The sequence below is a fragment of the Tympanuchus pallidicinctus genome, unplaced genomic scaffold (genome assembly GCF_026119805.1).
Source record: "Tympanuchus pallidicinctus isolate F22 unplaced genomic scaffold, pur_lepc_1.0 scaffold13, whole genome shotgun sequence".
Lineage (NCBI taxonomy): Eukaryota > Metazoa > Chordata > Aves > Galliformes > Phasianidae > Tympanuchus > Tympanuchus pallidicinctus.
In genome coordinates, this window is record NW_026294648.1 from 10803936 (window position 1) to 10826562 (window position 22627).

At 37.3% G+C, this 22627-nt stretch overlaps 1 protein-coding gene across 5 annotated transcripts in view; it reads left to right on the forward strand.

The window, feature by feature from the left end:
• The window catches only part of DACH2 (dachshund family transcription factor 2), a 264433-nt gene that overhangs the window by 156687 nt on the left and 85119 nt on the right, over positions 1-22627 (forward strand). For all 5 annotated transcript variants that reach the window (XM_052672831.1, XM_052672830.1, XM_052672832.1 and 2 more), the window contains one exon: positions 16554-16685. In XM_052672831.1, the coding sequence (XP_052528791.1) occupies positions 16554-16685 (132 nt within the window). The remainder of the gene's footprint in view (positions 1-16553; positions 16686-22627) is intronic.

Here is a 22627-nt window from a genome sequence, read left to right on the forward strand (position 1 = left end):
TTATTCTTGGCTTTTAATAATTGAAAGAAAATTCAATCCTTTTCCATCATGAAAGAGAGAATGAAGGAATGAATCTCCAGCTGCTAAATATCATTTATATCAGTTAATGGCCTTGCTGAGGAAACAGAAGCTTGAGCAAACTCGACATGGGTTGAGCAAAGACAATGAATCGGTTTCCTGAACAGTTTTTAGTGCATGTCACTAAATCATCAGCTAGCAGTTTCTAGAGATAGTAAACTTCTATGAAAAGCTGGCCAAGAATTTCTGAAATGTTATGTTGTGAAAATAGAAACTATCTGTGGGGGAGCTTACATAGCAGCTTTAACATGAAAGTTTAAGACTGACTTCGGTGCTTTTCTCAAGGCTGGAAGGAGAGCTCTGCATCCTTTGGGATAACTGTAGAGTAACTAGTATTTGTACATGCAGATCATTGTGCATTGGTTTGGCTTCATGCCTGCGATGGCTTGTAGTTTGGTTTAGTAATTTCATTATCTGCTAATTAAATATTATAGAAAGAGGATGGAATGGGGGAACAGAGAGGGAAAGAGTGTGACAGTATTTGGCAACGTAGTCTGAAGTTTTTCCAGTGTTACCAGTTGTGGTGTCTCAAAAAGTTAATCAAAATATACACAATGAGAAAAGTCTTCCTCACTAAATTCTTTGTCTGTTTTTTAAAATTAATATAATATTCAACATCTGCTTATTGTAGCACCACCCACGTATCAGTTTCTGTCCCAGCATTCAGAAATGATTGGTGCTGATTGGTTTTTGTGCTGTCAGTTGAGAGCTACATTGTAATATGTAAAACAACAGAAGCATATTCTTAGGTCATCTCAATGCATGAATCCAATCTCGAAAAGATTTTCATTACAGTTTGAGGGATGAGATGTGCATCTTACTCATTTACTCATACAGATTCTAGCTGCTGACCCATTCATCAAATGCAGAAGTCCAGGCCAACCAGAACGATCTCTCCAAGAAAGATAAAGAGCAGAAATTTCAAATGGAAGACATTCTTTGTGGTGGCTCACCTCATCTGCCATCACTTCTAATTGATACTATCTAGCTTGTCATGTATCATGGTATCTAAGAAATACATAGCAGGAGAGCAGCTGGAAAAAAAAAGAGGTAAATATAGCTTATAAAATAACATTAGGGGAATTCCATTTCTCTAGTGTTTCATGTGCTGTTATGGGAATATTGGAGTATTGTTTAGACGCCTTTCAATGATTTCAGTCTGGCAATTTCTGAAAAAAAGAGGAACAAGCAGTAAGACATTATTGGGGATGGAATGTCATTAGCCCATAACAAAGTGAGAACAAATGAATGTGTGAATCCTGCACTGTTAGAGCGCCAAGAAGTTTGAAGGTAACACTGAATCCTGTAAATGTAAAACAGTAAGTGTTGCATCGCCTACAACAAGAAAGAAGTTGATATAATGTATTTACAAAGTCCTTAGCCAACAAAAAGGTCAGCTTTTACAGCCAGGCACATTATTTACTAACTATTAAATTTACTCACCAGTAAATTATATGTCTATGTATCCAGATTGTCTCTAATTGTGCTGGGTTATTTGGTAAGAATAATCAGTGCCCATCTGTTTTGGACAGAAATCTTTTACACGAAGGACACCTTCTTCAAAGATTACTTTTCTGGTTAAAAAAAAAAAAAAAAGCAAAACTTGGCAAAACTGCATGGAAAGCACTTGCTTAGAGGTGGTCCCTCTGGTGGATTTCTAATAAAAATCTGGTAAGGAACATCTCAGAAGTAAGCAGAATACTGAGTGTGCTGCAGATAGTGTGCAGGAGGGATGCAGAATTCCTGAGCTCTGGTTCATTACGATTATTTTCTTAGTGATTTCATAATTCATTGCTGCTGTTTTGTTCGTTTATTCCTTTCTTTTTTAAGACATTAACATGAGAGATCTTGATAAAGTAGCATTCATTTCTCTGTGGGAAAGTATGGGCAAGCAAGGAAAAAGGAATTGAGTTGTTAAAATTACAGTAATGTTGCTTGCTCAAAGTTTAGTTCTGACTCCCCTGAAGTCTTTCAAATTGGTAAGAATAGTTTTCAGACTCCTAAATTAGGTGGCCAAAATATTTATTTTACTGTATATTTTTATTACACTAGACAGCATTATTACTGCCTTGGATTAAGGCCCTGTAATGTGACTTTAATATTGCTATTAGATGTTAATGTGTTAGGATAGCACTCTGAAGATGAAATAGTTCTCATTTACTTTTCACCATCATGAATACTAATGTGTCAGGGGACAGTAGTCATCTTTGCCTTCTGTTCAGTTTGGCCAAGTAGGAAAGACAAGAACAGAAGACAACAATCACTCAGCTGTGAGTGAATGCAACTGGAAGTTGTGACTAAAGCCTGTTGAAATCCAGTTGTACAGATCTCCCTCTCATTTTTATGTTTTGACTAAACAAAATGAGAGCAGGCAGAAAATTGTCCAGTTTCCAAGATTTCTGGTGAGAATTATTCATAATAGATTCTTATTTCTGCAGTGGTTTACAATTCCATTTCATCTCATTATTTTTGTTGTTATGCTCATCGTATTGTGAGCTCTTCCACAAAGAGAAAAATAACTCATTGCCCAGAGAGAGATTTTTTTCTACACACAACTTGAGACTAAATATTTCTGCCCAAGAGCAAAACCATTTATCTGCTGGGCAAAATTAAAGTGCCACAGCCTTAACTACATCTGGGAACCTATCACGGTTGTAACAGAAGAAAATCCAGTTTTGTTACTGTGTGCTTAGGAATATATGTTTGCCGAGGGCTAAAATTGCCCAGGGTCTCTCTTTTCCCTAATTAGGGGCCTGCGTTTAGTTGGGGAACTTGTTCACTCTGAATCCACAAGGGAGTACCTTAAATAACACATATAGTGAATAATCACAGACTGTTGCTAAAGTGGTTACAGTTAATATTTTTAGAATTTTCTAATGGTTTGCTTGTGGCAGCAAAAATTACTTAGGAACTTGGCGCATGTGCCGTGTCTTTCTTCCCTGACTCTGGCTTAAAGATTTTAATGGATACTAGCAAACAGAGTGATCCTTTTGACTGCAGCTGTCTGACTGTCCTCATTTCAGAAGCTTGAGAACTCAGAAGCTACCAATCAGACTTGGTATCTGAAGAAGAGGCAAAAAGTTTTTACATGCTCTTGTCAGACCTGGGCCAGCAGACAGCAGTGAAATTCATTGGATACTGTTGTATTTCATCACCACAGTTACGAGTACTGCTGATATGGAATGTCCTGCAACGTTTGTCTGCATCTGGACGTGCATATAATGGCTGCGAGGGTGCATCTTTTCGGTGATGTGTGTTTCTTCCAGCAATAAGTAATCAAGATGCTGCAGTATGTGATCTTCTAGTTCACACGTTATGTTGGAAAGAGAACTTCTGTGTTCTTCATGGAGAGTTGACATTTTGTTTTGGGCTACTGCATTACCTAGTACTTGCAAGAAGACTAGCATTCACCTCACGCTTAAATGGAGCAGCAGCACAGTAAATCTCAGCCCTCACCTGTTTGTGCAGAGCCTGTGCACCCACAGTGAGATTTGTCTGCCAGGGAGCCCTGGGTGCACTGTGCTGCCTGCGTGGCACAGGTGCTGCTGGCAGTTCTCTTCTACTCTCATGTGCTGCTGTTTCTCTTTGGAAAATTCTGACATTGAGAAAGAAAACAAAAGAAAACCTCATTGTGATCATTTTCAGGCTCTGGTTGTTATTTTTTAAAAGGTACAGTTATTGATGTCTTCGTAGCAGATGGTGTGATCCCATGATGCCTCTTACAAAATTTGATATATATGCATATATCTCAGTAGTTCAATATTCATAATATAAATCAGTCTTATGATATGTTCCACCAGGTAAGGCTGGGCCTTTTATATTGTTACTAAGGATGAAATTAATCTGCTTCTGTTTTACTTAATTTTTGTTTTATATACTTGTGTATTTTATTTGATAGAAGTTCATTTTTGTTCTGCTTCTTAAAATACATTAGTTTTCTTGCAGAGAACTAGATACAGAGAGTTTATTTGCTTATTTGTTGTTCAAGAAGCAGGGTGTTCTGAAACTCAAGCCCAGCAGCATAAGAGTTGGAAGACTCAAGAGATAGCTTTGTTAGCTTTGTTTACCATACATCTGAAATATTTAATAATATTTAGATAGTTGGCTTATTTGCAGGTTTTTTTTCCTATCTTTGATCAAGTTACTTAAGGGTCTTTTCTAACCTAAATGATTCTGTGGCTGTGTGTGTGTGGATGTAGCACTTCGGGGCTTGCAGTGTTAGCTGTTGGTTGGCCTTGGTAATATTAAGGGTCTTTTCCAACCTAACTGGTTTGGAGGCTTTTGTTGGGCTTTTTTTTTTCCTTTTTTTTTTTCAATTACTAGTTCTGCTGTAAGGCAGGGATTTTTATGCATCGGGTTTACAATAGTATAGATCAATACTAGATTGCATTTGAAGTTGGGTAGAACATGAATGATGAGTTTCCAGTTTGGCTGAAGGTGCAAGTCTTTCTGTGGCAGTAAACAGAAACAAGCGCTAAGAAATAAGAAAAGCTTCATTTGTGATGGATGGCAGGATCTTGCCAGTACGTTTAGTACTTGAAGGGAGGTGCATGCTTGTAATATTTGAGAATGACACAGTTAAAATATAGCTGGGTGCAGGTGTTCTGTGCCTGGAAGAGTTAGTTCAAGTGCATTGGGTTTTCTGGTCTGCAGAGCTGTACAGTGTCCAGGTTGGTTTGGCAGATCATATGTATTGCCTCAGTAGCAGAAATATCTCAAAGTAAATCACAGAAGAAGTATCGATGAACAATGTGCTTTTAAAAAAAAAGATATTTTCCCTTTTTAAGAGATAAACAGCATAAGGAAGGAATGAGTTATTACTCCATGTGGTTGAATTTTTGGCTTGATGTTGGAAAGTAAATGGCTGTGGCTTCCTGTGTCATTTTCAGTATCTCTGGAGGGCGTACCATGATGAGTGTAGAAGGGGAATAAGGAGTCACCTCTTCCTTTCCTGGACGACATTTGAGTTTGTGGTCAGATATCTTGCTTTTAATAATGACTGTTTACTTTTCGTGTTTCTCAGCTCTGTATCATTATTATCATATAGTAGTACAATATAGTAAGAGATAAATGAGATCAGGAAGTTATTTCTGTATCGTTCTTGAGGCCAAATGTTTCTATGATACAGATACAACATCTTTTGTAGTAGTGTGTTTTATAGCATAAATCATTACTTCTTACCAAACTTTAAAAAAGCTATGTGAAGCTCAGAGCTGATGTATTTCCTCTTATCACAGTTGTTTGTCAAAGGCTGAGCTGATGAAACTTCTTTGTAAATTCTGAGAGCATGGCCTACTAAGTGGTTTATAGGTTTTTGCAGTGCTTCTAATGGCTAGTAATGACTAACAATAGAAGTAATTTAAGCATGTTGCTTTAATTAATGTTATCCCGTCTTTTTCCTTAATTAATCAAGTTGTCTTAAGCCAGGAAACAACATTATTACTGAAGAAAGTGAAACTAATAGTTTGTAATCCATTCCTCCCTTGCGAATATTTTATTTCCTAATTTTGATGTCCACAGTGTTTCTAGGAAAATTATAACCTGTGAAATAATTTGGTCTCATATCAGTTCATTGTCTGTGAACACAGGATTTGTTTTATTTAAATAATTCCAATATCTTTTCTTAATAGTCTGCACTTTTCCCTTAAATTCCTTACAAGGATCACCAGTATTATTTAGTATCACTATTGGATAAAACCTCTGAAATTCGTCTAGTCGGAAAATATAATCTTAAAATTGTTCATACATATCTAGTATAAGCAACAATAACCAAGTTTGGTCTGAGTTGGTTCCAGGAAGAACAAAGTTTAGCCAAGGATTTAAGCAAGAAGTTTTTCCAAATGCCGGTACATGTGAAAGCATTACTGATCTATTAAAACCTCAGGACTTCAACCAATTCATTTTAGTCATGATATTGCCTAAAGTTGAAGTATTTTATAAAAGCTAAACAATGCCAAATGCATTTGGCTGAGATCAAAAGCCAAATCTATTTGTTCTCTTTCATCTTCAGTGTTCCATTTCCTAGGAGTATGACCTTAGTCAAACATCTATTAAAGTTAGCTTTTGATCTTACTCCCTTTTTTAGAAAAAAGAAAAAAAGTCAATCTTCAACATTTTCTCGCAGAGACAATCACACTATTGTGTTGTAATGTTCCAGTAGTGTGTGAGTAAATAGGATTCTCTGATGTATGTGATAGAACAGTGGTTAAATGGGACAATCATTTTTGTGTCAGAGACAAGAATCAAAAGGAAGCATTCTTCAGAAGCTGTTAACTGGAAAACCCCCCAGGTCAGTGGAAGCATGTTAACTGGTCAATGCACTGCATTTTTTGGTCCTTTGATGAAAATGCCTTGTAATTTGATAACAGGTAGCTGTTCATTTGTAATACAGTTTTCTCTTCACCAGTCAAAGCTGCCTACTGATTAATCAGCAAAAAGGTTAATTTTCTTCTCAAGTATGAGGAATTTAGTGGCTTTTTGAAAGAAGGAGGGAGAGATAGCATACTGGGTATTGCATCCTTTATTTCCTGAAAAGAACTATGAAGGTTTTTTTTTGTCATCTGTTTCTACAGATAAGGATCTTGGAAACTGTCTCAGTTCTCAGTGTAGGTGAAGGGAGTCTGTTTTAAATACACACCGATTCCTAAATCTACATAGAGTAACACAATTACAGTTAAGATTTGTATTTACCATACTGAGATGACTTGAATAATGGCCATTTAGTAGCTCATCTGCCAAAACCCTACTATTAAACCTGTCCTCATCAACACAGTTTCACAGTTGTGAAAATCTCAATTAATTGATATAGTAGAATAATACTGAAAATGTATATTTGAAAGCAATGTCTATAGAAGAAATAAAATGTCTCTTTTTAATTAACCACTATGTTGACAGATCACATATTAAATTTCTAAAACCAGAGTTAAATTCTCACTAGAAACCCAGGAATATTAGCTGGATATGTTTAGAAGAATATATGATAATCTCTCAATGTGAGGAAAAAAAAGTTAACTCTTGGTTCTAAAAAGAGAGCTGCAAGGAGTACCATATTAATATTGACAAAAAACTGAGTGCTGTATAGTGTGATAATTCTAGAAGTAGCAATTGGAAGGGATGACACGTCAGTTTACAGAAAAGCAAGATTAATAGGTTTCTGCAGTATTTTACTCAATTGCAAAAAGTAATTTTCAGTACATCTTGTCCAAGATACTGAATATATTTTAGTTTATAAAATAAATGTATTTGAATTATAAAATCTGAGACTCCATTTTAAATCTGAGTATGCTTTGACTATTGAAATTGTTGAACAAAACTTAAGATGAAAATGCTTCTGGCCATGGTTTTATAAGAAGTGAAATTGCTGTACTGATGCAAACTTAAGAGTAAAAACCACTAGAGTTTATCTGGAAAGATTTGCAAGGGCAAAGAGAATATTTGCATAATTTTAGATAGCTAAGTGTTTCAGTTCACTGACTAGATTATTTCTCTCCTTCTTGAGCTTCCATTTGGCTCTAAGACTGCAAGTTAATTCAGCTTGACCAATGAGCAGTGATATATCCTTTAAGGTTTTGAAAATTGTGTAGTTCATCTTCTATGTGTTATTTTTATTCACAGGGTGGAACAAGAAAATAAGCTTCCAGTCAGTTTCTCAGCTTTGAAAAATGTACTTTACCTTTCATAGCATAAAATGGAAATAGCTATTCTAGCATAACTTCATAAACAAAGAAGATATTAGCCCATTGGGACTAAATTATTTGTCTCCTCTGTTATTTCTGTAAGTAAATGTGCCTGAAAAAGCTTTAGCAAAACTGAAGGAACTTAAAACAGGAAGACCAGAACAAGCAGATGTTAAGAAAGTTAAGGTACACGCTCTTCTGTAATCACATTCCGTACACTCCCTGGTTGTGTGATCAATAGTCATTAATTTATGCCCCAGAGGAAAATATTGCTGTTTGTGATTCTTTACTTATGGTGCAAAACTAGCTAGAAGTTACATCTGGCAAGCTCCAGCCTAGGGCCTCCTGTTTTTCCTTTGCACTGCTAGAAATTCATACATCCATCACCTGTGTGCAGGAGGTGCCCCAGCAGCAGCTCAGCTGCTGGAAGCGTTGAGCAGCGTTCGCTACCTGGCCGCCTTTGTTCTTGCCACGCAGAGATGTGCTGAAATGTTCTGTGAAGGGTTATCCTTATCCCAGTGTGGCTGGTTGGATAACTGCATAAACACTGCTGAAATTCAAATCAACGAATCTAAAATCTCATTTTAGGTAGAGATAGTAGCCAAAATGTTTATGCTGTAACACACCTCTGATCAGACACACCACAGAGGCCCACGTAGAATACTCATTGCTGATAGAAGGGACTTTGTGACAAAGGCTGCCTTCCCAAGGACCATGTGAAGCATGGAGTTGCAACTGGTTGGGATGGAGTTTTTGTTCTTAAGTGATGCTGCTTTCAAACTCATATTGGAAAGCACGGGCTCCCTCTTTACATTGGTTAGTATACTATGCTTAATAAGCATAATGTTTTTGAATATTTTATGAAATGGACACAGATTTCTCAGGTATTGGAAAAAAATCATGTATATGAAGGGATGATACATAGCAGGTAGTCTAGCAGGTTAACTCAGTGGAGGAACCTGCAATGAATGTTGCTGTATGAAGTGACACAAGTTGTCAGCCCAACTAAAGGTCTACATCATTAATTTTGGTAACAAGAATCTAATCTTTGCAAACAATCCCACTGACTGTAAGTTGATTGCAGACAGATTGCTGCAAAACTGGAGATTGCAGTGCTTATGAAGAAGGCAGAATTGTATCCTTGTTTGAGCACTTCATCTTCACTTTCAGATGAAGCTCATTTGAGTTTGCCTATCACCAGTCTTAGCCCTTTGTTCTGTGTCTTGCCAGTGCCAACCATCGTGGAGAACAGTTTATTATCGTGGTACTTTAAATTATGTGTTTGCAAGCAGAATTTCTATCATTGCTTGGCTTTGGCTCATTGCAAATATCTGAGGAAAGGCTGGAATAGTGTTTCTCTTCTGTAAGGCTTTGGCTTCTGGAAGGCTACATCAGGAACCTGTGCAGTGTGATCCTCAGAGCCCTCTGGGTCTGACTTGTCTGGCTGCAGGGAGCAGTGGTGGCCAGAGAAACTTCTCAACAACCCTGCTTCTAACAGCAGTGCTGAGAAGAAGGGATCTTGATAAGTAGATTGAGGTTTTGTCTAAAATACTGTATGGAATTCAGTATTCACTTAAAATCCTTGAAATAACCAGGTTTTTAATCATGCTTTGAGACAGCTGGGACACAGCTGAGCTATGCCATCTGATTGAAAAAAAGAATAATGTTTGTATGGTATTTTCCAGTCACAAGTAGGAAGTAGCTTGAAATTGCTCACAAAGATATCCTTATTCTCAGAAGGCCTTCCAGCTCAGTTAATTTTACAAGCTCTAGAGATTCATGCCAATTCCAGATAAGCTTTCAGACGCTTTGGTGTTTAACTGAAAGGACCTCCAAAAACTTCAGCTGTTTCCCCATCATTATTGATTAGGAGAAGTGCTTTAAATCCACAGAAATTGATTTAGTAGGAAAGGAATAAAGGTGAGGAAAAAGCCTAATAACAGCTAATTCTAATTTCGGGTGGCAGTACATGCACCATGACAGGCTTCCGTGATGACAGTGGATTTGCAGAATCTGTAAGTTTTCGTGAATGTGAGGGCTGCTACGCTGGAATTTATGTATGTCAATTTTATTTTCTCCAGAACCCATACATTTTCTAAAACTTAGCTGAGGGTAACTGAGTCCTGCAATGCAAGACACATGCAGTGAGTGCTGATGAAAGTGGCCGTGGAGGTGTTTGTGCACCCAGGGCCCTGTCTGTGCAGGAGCTTCCCTGACTGTTGGCTAAGCTGTAGTGCTGTGAATTTGACCCAAGCTAATCGAACACTGCTCCATCCAGGATATGTCAAAAGGTGACTGTTCTGCACAGGCTGAATGCAGGTGCGTGCCACCATCTTTATTTATCTTCATTCCGAAAGAATGACTGAAATTAGTGATGCTGTACAGATTGTGAGGCTGGTGTCTAAAATACATTTTCCTTTTTGAGGCAGATAATATCACCTTCATATCCTTTCCTGTGGCCTCTCAATATGTAGGACTTTGGAGGTAGTGTTTCTTTTTTTATTTCAAATAGAATTGATTTTTGTATTTTAACACATTTATAGTTTACTTTTTAATTTTTTACATCCTCAATCTAAATAATTGTGATTTTAGTCTGTGACAGCATTAAGAAAAGCTTAATCTGATAGTTTGAGAATTTGGATGATTCTGAGTATTAGTGTAATTTGTTTTGTCCTTCCTCAAATCTGAGTTCTAGTGCATGATTTTTTTCACTCTTTTTCTATATTAAAGCACAGTTTTTCATTGTACTATGTAACATGAGAATTTTCATTTTATTCTGTAAAAGATATCTCACTAAAATTGCATTAAATATGCACAGAAGAATTAGAAATTATGCATATAAAGTGATTGCAAACTTTTCAGCTGCAATTCAGTGGCTGATGTATCTACTCCATGTGTTCTTCCATCTTCTGAAACTTGTAGATCAAAAGTGGGGTGGTCAGTCAATCAAATATACAGAAGAAGGTAAAGGTCACAGTAGTGCAGAACACTAAAAGTATTATGCATAAAAGTCTTGACAAATCATTCTCATGGCATAGACTGTAAAAAAGAGCAGAAAATGTCATGAGATTAATCAATTCTGGTAAGACACTGTAAGAATGGAGAAAAAGAAATAATGTAGCTCTCTCTGTGTTCTTTGTAGATCCCATTTTTCTGTTTCCCTCCAATGGGGTCAGCTGCAGTTCAGTTTATTGTGAGATACAGGCTACCTTTCAAGTAAAATATGCTGCATAGCAGCTTGAGTGTAAGTGACTGTGTTCGTGTAGGTGTTATCAATGTTACTACATGTAAGCATAAATTTGGGTTTAACATTTGTGTATTCTTCAAATTGAAGCTCAGACATGTCTCCAGACTGCTCTAATGCTGTAGTCTTTCGTTTAGACATCTTATTCAAGACTGGTTTACCAGACATCCGTGTTCGTAGCAAGGTTTTACCTCCTGCTAAACAAGAATGATTCATTTCAGCAATAGAGAAGCGTTTATTTTCTAATGTGAGTGCTCAAATTAGTGAATTCATAGAAGCATTCTGAAAATTTTAAGTACATTATATGCATTTTGTAATTTTCCTGTTGAAGAAAATGGGAAAGAAAGCTTATCTTTTTCAGTCTTCAAAGGCCTAATTTATTGGATGTTTCAAAATTGTTTTCACTGTTTGCAATATGGTATCTCACATTAACATTTCATACTACCAGATGTTTCATTATTCCTGTTTTAGCACATCATATTTGACCCATAGCAGCTTTGAATGCAAATAACAAACAAGCTGATGCACAATGTTTGACTGTTAGACTGAAGTAATATGGCAAGGCTGAACTGAGTTTCATTTTTCTTTTGAATATTATTAATTGCAATGTGTTGGCTGTTAATTTAATTAAATGTTTTGTTTTAATATAAGACCATTCTTCAGTTCACTGACTCACCGTTACATTTAATTAATTGCAAACCTCAAGATTTGATTACTCATAGTTCTCCTTTAGTTAATTTACTTGTTCACAGTTTTGACAGAAAGGCTTTCAAACTAATATGAAGGAGGAGCACAGTCTAACTAATTAGGGAGCTGAAAAATAGACCTAAAACCTTATGGCTTGAGCCTAAGATTAGCAGATACCCAGAGTTGTATCAAAATGCTTAGAATCATTGGGTTTACCATCAAGATCCAATTTCCAGTAGCTGGACATCAGTTAAACATGAAGGACTCACTTAAAAGAAAGATTCTGAGGTCCATCAGTGCAGGAGAGTGACTGAGTTTCAGTTTCTTGGTTCTCCAGGAAGGCATCTGCTGCTCAGTGAGTTGTGCTGTGCTCAGGGCCCCAGGCAGTGCCCTTCATCACCTGATGCTGGGAGCGGGGTGAGGTCAGCGCTGCCCATGATGGGGCTGGGGGGCTCTGCAAGGGGCCTTGCAGTTGTGATCTTGAAGCCATGCAGTATAACTGCGTTTTTGTTGAAATCATTCCTGAGACTTCATGGAGGAGTGAGCTTCAGTAGTATCTGCGTAGAGGGCACTCGAGTAAACAATTAACCACTGGTTTTAACGGTTTGCAGCCTAGAGATGCAGGCAGCTTTGTGTATATGATTCTCCAGTGCTCCAGGAGCCTGGGCTGGAGGAGCAGAGCACATGCCCTGTGAGTCTGGCCCTGTAGTGCACCTAGGTCAGTTACAGTGACAGCACCCCGTTAATAGCAGGTCTCTGCAGTGCTGCGGCCTGTGGTGCTGTGTACTCCTAGTTGGGGTTGAGAATTGTGATGCAAAAGCATTCTTCAATTGCGGCTCAGAATACAGCTGCAGAATCTGACTTCATTGCAACCTGAGTATAAACTATGTTGGCTTGCATGTCCTTGAAGGGTTATTTCAGGGCTAAATCTGTGTGTTGTGCTGCAGAGTTATGCAGACTTGTCAAAAGGAGAGTACACAGTGTCCTGACAAAACTGAAATTTCAGACTGAAAATTACTAATGGCAGTTGGCTGTTTTGCCATATGCACAATGCAGGTGTGCCTGAGCACACACCATCACAATCTGTTATGCACTTGTAATCAAGATTCATACCTAGAGAGCTGCCCAGAGCACAGCTCCGTGGTGCGCCCTTGGTGGTTGTGCCGCGGGGCCCACAGGAGCTGCTGTCCCTCGCCAGGGCAGGGTTTGGGAAGCAAAGTGCTGCAGCTGACCTGAGACTCAGGGTTTTCTTTGTTGTTAGTGTTGGAGAAGTTGCACGTATTTGGCAGTAAGTGGCACAGTTTATTTCCTGGATGCTTTGTGATTGAGCACAACTGGGCAAAGATGTCTAAAGGAAGAGAAATGTAAAGTGTAAAAGGGGAGAAAAAACTGGAAGCTTTGAAGTGTGTGATTCAGCTCCTTAGGCTTTCTCTGTGATCCTTTTTATTTGTTGAAAGTAGAAGGATGTCCACATTGCAGCAGTTTGCAAGTCCATTTTTCAATGTGAGGCACTCTGAAGTGTGTTTCTGCTGCTGCTAATTATTCATCCAAGAGGATGGAAATGATCTTCAGATAAGCCAGTTGAAAAATAGCCCTCCTTGCCACAGTGAGCTGGAGCTAAGACAGTTGCAGAAAGTTTTCTTAATAGTTAAATAGAAGTTTCAGTAATAGTAGCCTTGGCAGTAGTCTTAATTGGAGATTATGCCAGTGTTTGATTTGCCGCATGTTTGCTTCCATCCTTTCAGTCAGTACCGTGCCATTACTAATGAAACCATCTACTTCAGCCTCAGTTGTATTAGCTTTCAGAGTTATTGAATGATTATGCAGTGTTTTTGAAATATCTCATACAGTACAGTTCTGGAGCTTTTACTGCAGCACAGTTAGAGCAGGGATTAGTAGAGGCTGAAGAGCAGTGTAAAGGCTGCTGTTGCTGAGCTTAGAAAGAGTACTGGCATATCTGCCGTAACTGATCCGGACCACTCAGCATCCTCAGACTGTCATGCTATATACATTAGAACTGTGCTGTACTCTGTCAACTTTTAATGCTGAAGTAGAGCGACTTTGGTGTGGCAGATGGCACAGCATGGATTTCTGGTACATCATTGTTTTTTTGGCTTTTGTCCTCACGGCAGCTGTGTCTGGTTAGGGAGCTCAGAAGTGCCTGACAATAATTACTTTTAATTTCTGCAGGTGGCATTGTGGTGATTTGGAGACCTTTTATGCCTTTCTGTTTGTTCCTCAATCCCCTTTTCTGTCTTCATTATGCTTCCGATGCAACTGCTCAGAAGTATTTTTTATACAGACCCTGGCTAACTTCTCACCTTACTTTTTCACTGAAAATTTTGTTGAAGACCAAAATTCACTTTCTGTTGCTGCTTATGTGCTTCTGAATAGTTTATTTATTCATTTGTATATTTAAATTAAGCACAGCTTTGTAACCTGGTGTTTCAAGGACCTGCATAAATACTGACTCGGGTGAAAATACTTAACTGGACTGTGTGTTCATCCATATGTGCTTGGGTACATACAAGTGATAAAACATTGCATTTAAAAGAAGTGTGTTTGGACTTCATTTTGGTAACCTTTAAAGGAAATGCGGATTATTTGTAAGAGGGTTATTGAACAAAAAGAGAACAGGCTGTGAGTGAGTACTGTTCTGATCGTGATTTGGGGATGGCTGTACCTGAACACTTGGGATTGGTTGGGATGTGGAGCAAAAGTGCAAGTAGGAGCACAAATCGTGCAGGTTCCTGGAAACCCTGGAAGCAGTAAATTCCTCAGAAGATTTGTGATCATGAACTCAAACTTCCTGAAGACAATAGGAAGAACCATCCCGTTTCCTTTCACTAGGACAAGGTGGAGAAGTTTATAGACTTTCATCTTCTGAAAGTGCATGAACAGTTTCATCATTGAAGATGTATTATTTCTTTGATGGATTAAATGTGAGTGATGTCTGCCAGAGAATTTTAAAAGCAGAAGTTTAAACATCAGGGTTTGATTTTAACCTGATAAAAACCCTGTACCATTTGCAAAAGAACTTCAAAGGGTGTTTGAAAAATTCTGTTTTAAAATAAAAAATGAGTACTGTTAAGAAGTAAAGGCTGAAATTACCTGAGAAACAAAACAGTTGATGTTGTTTTCTGGACTCTGCTTTAGTGTATTTGTAGTTAGTATATATTAAAAATAAGATCAATATGGTTTTTCATGTAGCAGTGACAGAACAATAAAACAAATGCTGAGTTAGTGTAGGTGATACACATCAGACTTGGCATCAATGCTTTTGGATTATAGGACTGTGCAAATGTAGATAATTTTGGTGAATGCTGAAGGGCTTTTAGGTGGGATGGGAGTAGCAGAACAGAACTGGTTGACTTTTATTATTTCTTTCTCATAACCTATCATCTCCAACTTACTGCTTTTAATCAGGGATATCTTCCTGAAGTTAACAGGGTTGCTGTTTGTAGCTGTGTGTGATGGTAATACATACACCTCCCCCTTGCGTTTGGAGTCTCTTGATTGCTTGCTTACTTAACTCATATTAAAATAATGAGAACCTTTGTGAAGCCTGTTAGACGAGCAGCACAGCTAATCTAAATGTCAAATTCATAGTAGCTTTTAAAAGAAAATATTTTCATTTATGGATGTGCGGCAGTATGGGATATGAAAATTATTAGTTCACTTTAATCAGTGTCTAATGTCTCAGTAAGCAGTACTTTTTATACAGAGCAGATTATTTAATTCTGTTCTGAATTATCATGTGCTACCAACCAAAAAAAAGTTGTTTTTGGTGAATGCGAGTGTTTTTGTGGAACTAAATTACAAGATAGCTGATGTGAAGCATTCAGTGCGCTTTGTAGGAGATAACAAAAGCAACTCATAATTTGCTGAGAGGAAGGCACTATAGCTAGTTTTATCCATAACTGAATGAATCAATCATGATACCTGTAAGGATCTTCTTTGGTTACGGGTCCTCATCCCCCTCTATTTCCCATGTGAGATTTTCAATTACATCTTAGCCAGAGTAAAATTAATTTGATACTGTCCAGAAGAACATTTTATCTCATACTGAAAAATCCAAAACTATGAAACTTGAAAAGCTTACAGTCATGAATGAAAAACATAGGGAAATCTTCTCCTTTCCCTTTCCTTTTCCCTTTTAAGAAAAACGTGTAATGATGATGGTAGCTGGTAACCTGACCCTACTCCTTCTCTATTACTATTTTAAATTGATTCAGTTTAAGTCACTTGAGAATCTCCGATTTATTCTGTAAATGTGTAATGGTTTTAATATCTCATTGAAGTGAGGTTGAGTTTATAATTATATTGTACGTTTCTTGCATTTCCAATGTAGTATTTTCCAGTGGTAATAATATTCAAATCAAAAGACTTCAGAAAAGCAGTGTTTTTATATATATATCATAATAGCACAGCATTTATTTTTTCCACTTTAATTGGCTTCCGGCTGTTGAAATTAAGAAACACCACATTTTACACGTGTACTTGGAAATTTTGTAGCAGCCAAGTCAAACAGAAAGAGATCAAAGTGCCAAAGTGATCAAAGTGACAGGAAATGATATTTAGAAGTATAATGAAAAGGAATAACATGAGATAAATAGTTTTTTACATTATACATGTGCAAAAGGGACAAAAAACACAAACACTAGAAAGTACATTTTTAGAATGCAGTACTAGAATAACAGGACCTGAAGATAATGTTCCGAATGACGCTACATAACTGGGATAAGAATCTGTACTGAACTTACATGACTTGCTTATTCTCACTGAAAGGAATTGTCTTGATCTTCATATTTTTCAGTCCTGTGTTGTACCATGTGATGCTGCATTTTATTTATTTCTGTTCTTTCCAGGTTTGACAGCAGCAGCCATGGCAGAGGCTATGAAGTTACAGAAGATGAAACTTATGGCAATGAATAGCCTCCATGGAAGTGGAAGTCAAAATGGAACAGAATCAGAAAATGAAGAACTCAATTCTAATGCAGGTAAGTAATGCTGTGCACACGAGCTCTGAGGGAAAACCTTTTTCCCATTGAAAACAAAATCAAAATCTATCTCAAATTCTTATATTCTTTTATTTTGTAAGCTTTCCACTGCCAGTATTAAATAAAAATCATTGCACATATTCCTCCAGTTTTCCTCCTAACAGCCACCTTCAGCAAAAGTATTGAAGGATTGCTCTGTAAGGGTACATGCATTTAAAACTCTTCTCTAAATGTGTCTGTAGTAGCAGAGTATTTCTCTTTGGCACTAATATAGAGCATTTCTATAAATTATGGAAGGTGTCCAAAACATCAAGTTGTTGGAGCTCATTGTGAGTCACCACAGTTCGCTGGAGAAAGGTGAAGTAGTGAATGCTAAATTACCAGCTGTTGGGCTTTTTTCGTTTTGTTCTTCCCCTGTATGGATGTTTGCAAACCACTGTTATGAAGGAGTCATAATAAACCTTTGTTATGGCCTACCTGGTTGGAATAACATTGAGAATAAGGCACTGATGCTAAACACAAATTCATCTATACTATTATTAACCATTAGTATAGACTTGAACTATGTTCTCTGAATCCCAGCTCCACAAGAGTAAGGTTCAAAGACAGAAATTAATCCTCTGAAGAGAATATCTTCTTTGTTTATTTTTATTTGTTTTTCAGGTGAATAGATCTTAATCAAACAGTGTAGAGTACTTAGAATAAGGTAGACCCATTTTGTATCAGGAAGCTGCTTTATATCTATTATAATAAGGGCAGATTCATTTGAGTCAGTATTTTTAACACAAACAATCCTAAAATACGCTCTTTACGTTTTGGAAGCTTGCACTTCCTCTGTTTTCATTATCAGTTCAACAACAGAGGCATTTTCTGGTCCCTCATTGCTTTCAGATATCCACTGGCATTCACTTATGTGTGACATCACGTGTGTCTCTAAAGGCGAAGCCACTCTAGCAGTTTACTTGCTTGGATGGTGTATAGTGTATATGCATTGTGCCATCGAAATGGTAATTTATTAGACCAATAAAGCAGCAGCTGGGAGGTCTTAGACTCATTTTCTAAAGGAATAACTTTGAATTCATGACAAATTATGCACAAAGCAGTCTTTCCAAAAGTGATATTGCCTTTTGCTAATTTTGTGTACTCATCTGTATTGAAGAAATCTGGCTTCCAGTTCATGCATTGAACCCTTCCCCAGCTTTCTATTATGTAGAATACATATTTCTTATTCACCCCTCAGACCCTAATCAATTAGTGCATATTGAATTAAAAAAAAAAACAAACTGAAAAAGCATATTTAGTATGTGTTGTTCTTTGTATGTAGTTCAAAGTGAATTACTCAATTTCACTGAATGCTAATGTGAATAGAAGATAGAATTCTTACAGAAAAGCAGGGAAGCTTCAAGCAGAAAAGATGTGGGACTAGTATTATGGTTTTTAAAAGCTGCTGTAGCAAAGCGTGCTAACTTGAACATTCATGGTTTGGTGTGTTTTATGTTATGGCAAAATTTGTGTTCCTTTGTGGAGAATCTGCAGTACAGTAACAATATTATTTTAGGTACCTCATTGACAAATTTTATGGAGAATATCATACCAGCTTTTCTAAAATACATCAAGAGAATGCATATTAAACTGAAGTTCTCTGCAGTTTAGCAATTCCATGAGTTACAGAACTGACTCAGTACTAATTCAAGTATTTGGAAAAAGTCCCACTGACTTTAACTGAAGGTGCAGTGGGGCCCAAGGATAAAGAAGTGGTATCAGTTACACAGAGATCTTTTTCCAATTCTTTACCTTGTTCATTGCCACGTGCAGTAAAATTACCAAGAACGTTTTTTATGGATTGAGTGCCAACATCACTTGCAGGAGGAGAAATAAGTCCTTGACTGAAAGAACTACTGATACACTAATAATCATAATTTTCCTTTTTTTTAGTATTTACAATGCTAGCTGGATGTCAGATTGTTTGTAATGCAGTGTTTCTCCCTTTCTTTGGAGGGTCTTTTTTTTAAATAATAAAAAAAAAAGGTTTGCATTAAACAAATTCGGCAGACTGTGTAAAAAAAAAAAAATTCCAATGTAATTAATGTGCACTTTAATTAAAACTGTCTCAGCTGAGGGGTTATGAAATATTCACTGTAGAAAAGTCTTTGGAAAGTGATAGAGCCTCAAAAGAGTCACCATTTTGTTTGCAAGTTGATGCACACTTTCAAACATTGATTCATGTGAAGAGAGCACCGCTGCAATTTTGTGTGCATGAAAGCTTTCCCTAACATTGGTTTTGCTCTAGACTGTTACAGTTTAAATGACTGTTAAAAGCAATGGGGATGCAGAATGAGAAACAAAATTGAATTTTGAATTTTTTTTTTTACTAAGAAGTGGGAAAAAGAAATGGAGCAAAGGAGTCAGAAGCCTCATAAGTGAGTAAAACATTTTATTTTAGGAGAGAGACCTACAGTTTCTTTGATTTGAGGTTGTGTTTAATAGCTTTTGTAATGGCTGCAACATGACTCTGCATCTAGATTTCAGCATGAATAACAACCTGTTCGTGTTTCATTTAGCTCCAAATGAGAAATTCTGTCTTTTATTGTTTTAGGAAATTAGTCTGTGTACTCTTGCTCCTGGAACTTTATAATTAATCACTAAAGGTTATGGCTGTTGAGAGTTTGTGGGAAATAGATGTCTGAATGATTATAATTGTAGCTGTCAAATCAGAAATATAGTTGTACTGAGCAGAGGACCTTTTGTTTGCTTTGATTTTTTTTTCTCTTTACTGTAACACAGACTTGAAGAGTTGCAAGTTTACTTTAGAAAAACAGCTATAAAGATTTTTGTGTTTTATTGCCTTGGAGTTGCATGTTGACTTCCTTTGGAGAGTATAAGATTTAAAACCACTAAATATTTCAGTTTAGAATGTGTGTCTGCCTCTTATTTCCATAGCCTGATGAGTGGAGTGGTGTGTTTTGTTAGTATTTTGCACAAAAAATGTCATATGCCTTGAAAATTTACTGACTGACTTTTTCAGAAGTGAGCCATTATATGCAGGTCATTAGTGTAATAAAAAAGTGATGAGAACTTCTGTCATATCCATTTCAGTACCCATTTGTATCCCAAGTTAAAGCCAGAATGAAATCATTTTGGATGAGTTTCTTTAATAATGCCCAGAATTTCACTTAGGCAGTTTCACTGTCTGTGCATTATGTCCATATGATGATACAAACTTTGAAGATTTTGCATATATAAAGTCAGAATTCATGCCATCAGTTTACAGTCTGAACTCTAACTCAGGATATCTGTCTGTAATCCTTCAGCTGTTGCTCGAGTGTCCTCGAGTAGGTTACAGGCATGGAACTGAATTTTAGAAGAGTGCCTATGTGCAAATGTGCAGCAAATAATGTGCTGCTTTCTTGCTTCCAGTTTTTGCCATCAGGTCCTACCTCCTTCCTGCTATTGCATATTAGTCATGGTGGAGGCTGGAACTACAAATAACTGATAAAAAAAACCTCAGCAACTTGCTGCAAGAGACGAAGCTGAAGCTGTGGAAAAAATGTACCTCGAGAATAATAAATTGTACATTTGGTTTTATTTGAACTAATCCATTAGTTCACAGGGTTGTGAAGAATGTTGTTAGACATTTGAACATTAATATCTTCCTTCTCTCTGTAGAAGAGAGATTTTTTGCACCTTCCTACTCATCATATGAAGTGTTGAAACAAGCTCTTCAATCAGTAGAAGAATCTCATGCTATCCAGCACTGTATGTTCTCTGCTGTCCCACTGGTCTGTACAGTTCATTCTTTGGGGCTTTGTGTCCATCTTCATCTTCTCATAGGATTTGTGAAAGAAGTTTGAGTTGAGAGAACCCTGTAGTTCACTGAAGTCCCAAGAGATGAGCCATGCTGCTGGTGGCACTCTGTGCATGCCTGGGAATTGCCTTGAGTGCCAAGGATTGCCGCAGCCACAGCAAGTCACTGATATGTGTGCCAGTTGTTGGGCCTTCTGTATTCCTCTCAGTAGGAGCAAGATTCTGAGTCTGGCAGCTGGAGCCAGGTCTGGTGGATGTATCTGCAGAATGACTTGAGCCCGGCCACGTTGCCAGGTTTCTTGCTCTGTGGAAATAAGGTGAACAAACCTCTGCAGTTGCACAGAAGTGTTTTTAAAGATCATCTGTTCTGTCATTGTGAATACTAAGATTAGGTGAAGCGACTTCTGGAAATGAGCATATGATTATCTGGGAAATTTGAAATTTATTTGAAGTCATAGCTTTGTAATTTTTTTTTTAATTATTTTTGTAACACGATTCCAGGTAAATTATGAGAGTATGTGATAGAGAAGGAGTGTGGAAGATAGACTGCGAAGTAAAGTATTGGTGGGATTACCTTTAAGAATGCTGTGTTACACAGCTGCATAAACAAAGAAAGATCAGTGCATGGTAATCTGTGACAGTACCTGTTTGTACAGAACCTCAGTGCAGAGAATAAAGCAGTTATTTCCTTCTGTTGGCTTTTGGAGTTAACATGCATGATTTAATAAATGTGTTTTGCTTTCCCAAGAGAGATATCAAACAGTACTAAGTGTTTCAGTGGTATTTCCTTAGGAAGTCAAAATGTTATTCTGTACGTAGAGTCTTGTTGCTTAATTTTCAAACAAGGAGCTAAGTTAGGCAGAAAAGAAAGGAAAAACACCCTGGCTTTTGGCATATGAGGATCAGAGGAAAAACTCTTTGTAGGAGAAAAAAAACCACAGTGTTATCTTTTTATCCTTTTTTCCTTTCAGTACCTGCCATGCAGTTTTCTCATAAATGCAAACATCCTTCACAATCTGTTTAAAAAACCACAAATACATCACTCAGAGGAATATTTAAGGAACCATCAGGAGGGAAAAAACTCATTGGTTTAATGGAATGCTGTCAAGGAAAATCAGCATCACAAACGACACAGGGGCAGAATTGATACTTTTGCACTGACATGTTAAAAGAAAATCCCATGCATTATTTAGAAAACCCAGAAATCTGTCAGCTGTATGATTGCCGAGTTAGCAGAAGCAGGAGGATGCTGCTCAAGTTGAAAAGAAACGCGTAGGCACAGATCCATATTGTAACCTTTCATGTTCTCCACCCACCATGAATACCCAGCTATTACACGGTCAGCATTTTTTTTTTAGTTTTTCTCTTTTAAAATGTTCAAGTGCTTGAAAAGTCAAAAGAGGTAGGTCTTTTATTCTAAAAAGCAGGATGCCGAGGCTGTTATTTTATTGTAAGAGTAAAAATGATGAGAGCAGAGAACAGATTTTTTAATCCTAGACCGCCATGCAGACTTCATGAAGTCATTTTCCTGTTGTTAAAGCAAGTGTCTTCTGTGTTACGTGAACAGGGAGTTATTGTTTCAAATATCATAATTTTATTTAAACAACACAAAGCATTTGTGCCATTTTTGAAAAATAACCAATCAAAATGATCACTGATATTTTTAGAATCAGTTGAAAAGCTAATCAGGCACGCATCTCTTTAGTTCTCCTTTTGTCAGGAGGAATATATACAGCTTGAAATGAGCAAAAGTTTAATCTATTTTTGCTATGTCACCTCATCCAAAAGCTTGACTCCAGACCTACCAGAATACTAAACCATTGCATCTCACAAATTGAGACATCAGTGCTATTTCATCAGTTGCATACCTGCTGGTTGTGGCCCCATAGGCAGTGAGGACCAGCTTTGTCTAAAAGTGTTTATCCTGTGGCCTTAACGCTTGAAATAGGATTCATGTATCATTGAAGCTAAGTGGCTTCTGGGGTGCTCTTCCACATGCTGGTTTGGAGGTGTCATTTCTGGGAAGTTTCCTTAATGCACTGCAAGTGGTATCTAAGAAGTTGTTGGCATGTGGGTGAAGGAACTCAAACATAGCACCAAGCTTTGAAAAGCTTTACCAATTTGCTGCTTGTCTGTGG